Source organism: Limulus polyphemus, unplaced genomic scaffold, assembly GCF_000517525.1.
Source record: "Limulus polyphemus unplaced genomic scaffold, Limulus_polyphemus-2.1.2 Scaffold921, whole genome shotgun sequence".
Taxonomy (NCBI): domain Eukaryota; kingdom Metazoa; phylum Arthropoda; class Merostomata; order Xiphosura; family Limulidae; genus Limulus; species Limulus polyphemus.
The window spans coordinates 382,369-386,122 of record NW_013666531.1 but is presented as its reverse complement, the minus strand read 5'-3'; the positions used below and the strand labels follow the sequence as shown (position 1 = coordinate 386,122).

The 3,754-nt window shown below is 29.6% G+C and overlaps 1 protein-coding gene across 1 annotated transcript; it reads right to left on the bottom strand.

Annotated features, from left to right (window-relative positions):
* Nucleotides 1-1,664: 1,664 nt before the first annotated feature.
* Nucleotides 1,665-3,017, bottom strand: LOC106462674 (calcium-independent protein kinase C-like; the record flags this gene model as incomplete). The annotated part of the gene is given in 2 exon segments (NM_001314157.1): nt 1,665-1,670; nt 1,673-3,017. Coding segments are annotated over 2 exon segments (368 nt in total), but the record flags the coding sequence as incomplete, so codon positions are not given.
* Between the last annotated feature and the right edge of the window lie 737 nt (nt 3,018-3,754).

Here is a 3,754-nt window from a genome sequence, read left to right as displayed (position 1 = left end):
GTTGTTCTGTAGAATCTCAATACATATACAAATATCAAAGAGCTGAGTGTCAATTAGCAAACTATTAATTTACTGTTTATGCTCCTATCAATGTCATTAGACAATGCTAAATCCTATACTAGTGGGTAAAACATCAGTATATCCAGGTAGTTTATAAAAAATACTAGATGTTGTATAAGCACTAGTGAACAGTTTATCAACTCTTCTAGATGATATGTAGACACAACTAAATGATGTACACACATGTGTGTGTGTATATATAAATATGAATGAATGATATTTAACTCCAAAATTACCAACTTGTTAACACAGTATTCACTACCAATGGGGTTTACATTCTGCACAGTATTGTGTAAGTTCATGTTTTACCCACTACAATACTCAGTGTATAGAACTGACAATAAAAATTAAGTAAAATCACTCACTTTCTATGTAAAATTCTCAGAAAACCTTAGCAGTAATTAGTAGGATTAATTTTATTTGTGACAGTATTTTTATTAACATTTTTGTGTATGGCTTGGATGTTATTAGTGATCCCATAACCAATAAAGTCATGGACTCACAAATTGTTTGTTTAAATAGTTTAGACACACATGTTTTTTAAAATATAATGGGGTCTTAACAGAATCCACCTGTAATTCTATGGTTAAACAGTACTAGGTGGTGTATAAGCCTGATTGAAAAATGTACTCCAATCAACAACCAAAAAATCCACACAACAGACAACGTGGGTTTCAATTTGTAAAATGCGCAAGATCAAAATCACTAGTTTGAACTTTTTAGTACACTGAGAAAAGTGATAACTAGTAGCTGGGTTTTAGATTTGTGAAATTGACATTACAGTCAAAATCATTAGAGGTTATACTTGTATTCTTCATAAGTTCATGTAATATATTAATTTTTCCTTGTATTGATGTCTGCATATTTGTCTGATGTTTTATAAAATATACCTTAGCCGGATTAAAAATGTTTTATGTACATGGCATGGCTGAATGTAGTATTTTAATATATGATCAACTATGTATTTAAACCTCACCATCTAGTGAATCACTTTGAAATTTACCTTTAACAATTTTGCTGTTTCTTTGCGAGTTTGTACGACATCTCATAGTTATAGCAGCTCACATGCATTATAATATCAAATATGTTCTATAATATAAATGTTTGAAATTCAAAATAACTGTATGAGAAAAATACATAATTTATAGCTGAATGCATTATCTCAGTATAGTACAAAATGGTGAAACAAACATTTTATAATTAAGGGTGTAATAAATGCTAAAATAGTTAAATCTTATGACATGTTTAACTGATTAGCAATGAGATAGGACATGTCATACATTTTCACATAAAAATCTTGAAACTGTCCAACCACTCAAGCAATTTGTCAGACTTTGAAGTATATGTTCATATCCAAATGTTAAAGATAAGATTTTCCAATTAATTTCACATTTCAAAAATTAATTCACAAAACATATTTTAAATTCTTATGAGCTGTTTCTGAAGTAAAGTATAAGATAAATAATTCTTTTTTCTTTAATAGTGTATAGAAATTACCTTTAAGTTACTACTTTTTCCAAGATAAAATTTATTTAATTTTTAGTAGGTAAAATAACTCTGTAAAATATATCAATGAAACAAAACAGTTTCAAAGAATGAACTACAAGTACTTGCCCATATATCTGATTCATTAGAGTTGGCTTCCTTTGATGATGTCAGTATTTCTTCAAAAGATATTGTACAATTAGCTACAAAATCATCAGGAGGAATAGCTGCATCATGAAATACTGTCAATCCCAGATTCTGTCCATTGTGAACTTCAGATGTAAAAAACTCATTCCAGATAGGCTTGAAAGTTTTTTGTTTAGTTGATGATCGGTCAACGTGAACTTCATCAATATCAATGGAAACATAGGGGTCGATAGCTAGCTGTTGCTTACCCACGACATTTGCATGCCTTGTAGCATATTCCGTGGGTTTTAAATCAATTGCTTCACACAACTTAAGTTTCAGGGTTCCACTAAAATTTGGCATGGCTGTAAGCTTTTCTGATCACATATGAGTACACAAAATTAACTGGCAGAACTATAGGAGTAGTGTACCAAGATTTAACTGTGCTTATTTAACTTAAGACAAGTCTCTTCACAGAAAAGTTAAGTTAGACTAATGCATCAGATATCTAATGTTCACTCCAGTACTAAACTAACAGGGATACTGAGAGATGTCAATCTTTAGTTTAATAATCAATTAGTGCTTCTTAAAAACTACCATTTGGTCTTAAACTTAAAAGTTAAACCCGTCAATTCACCACATATACCTTTTAAAAAAGTTACGTAAAGATGCATAAGTAAAACACATAGGCCTAAATAAATCATTAAATGTAAAATAAATATTATTTATAAAATGATCCTGAACCTAAATAATAATATTAATATAACGATACAGAAGTATTAATATTTTAGGCTATTATTATTAGTAATAGTATTATTTTTGTGCTGTTCAGCAGATGAATTAATGTTCAAATTTAACTTAAGGTATATTTTACAGTATTTTTTTTTCTTCTTTTTTACGTTTTACTCGTATTAACAAAAATCACACAACTTAAACTCACATCTAGGATACGAAAGCTGCTACTCTTAACACTGTAACTTAGAGCCTAATATTATCAGAATTAATACTGGCGAAAAAATTTAAAGAGCTCCACTCTTTAAATTTAATATCGAAACTAACGATAATGAGTTCAGTACAAGCTTTCCCCAAATCTTACTGAAGTCAGTGGTATTAGTACTAATACGTACACTCTCAGATGTCATCCCTTATCGTGATTTGGAAGAAAAATGTTTAAGGTCATTATCGTAATAAAATTCACTTTATTTTCAAAGCAATGAGTTATACCTAAAAGCTCTCCAAAATTCCAGTAAAGTTAATATACCCTCAAACGTTAAGCCTAAGCTAGATCTGTAAATGGCCTAATTATTATTCAGGGTCGATTCTCGGTATCCCGAAGGTCCTTGTGTAATTGCGCTTGCGCAGTTTTTCTATTTAAGATTTTAGTAAAAAAATATTATTAAGAATCTACTACATACGTTAATAGATCATTGTATTTATTCAAAATAATATACTCTGACAATAGTAATAAAACTCAGAAACGAGGTGAAAATGCGGTTAAAAAAAGAGAAAGAAAACGAAATAGTTACAGTACTCATAAATAAAAGCTCACAGAGAACTCTATACATAGAAATTAGATAGATAATCCAATCTACAAGAAAGGGATAAAAGTAATTAATATCGCGAACTAAAGGGACTTTGTTAAGCTGAATATCAATCTCATATGTCAAACAAAATATAGTGTAAAAAGTTTTAAAAAGCAAAATAAAAGCATCGGCCTTTTGCAGGCTTAATTTTACATGTATAGCTGTCAAAAGTCGAAAACTGTTGAAGTGTTGAAAAATAACTTGAAAAATTGTTGATTTGATCATTATAGTATTCTTCGGCAATATGACGTTAGATATACAATGAATACATAGAATGTTATTTTTTCATGATATTTCTATGTTTCTTAAATGTTATTACTGTTAAATCTATTTTTTTGTCTGAAGCTGTATGACCAGTTATGGGTGCGTTTATTTATTGATTAGTAGTAGCCGACACTTGCATACAGATTAGTGTCAAAATAACCCCAATTCACTTTCATGGGCGTCCGCAGAAATTTTTCTAGGGAGAAGCAAAGTATTGTGAAATTATGAATTGAATA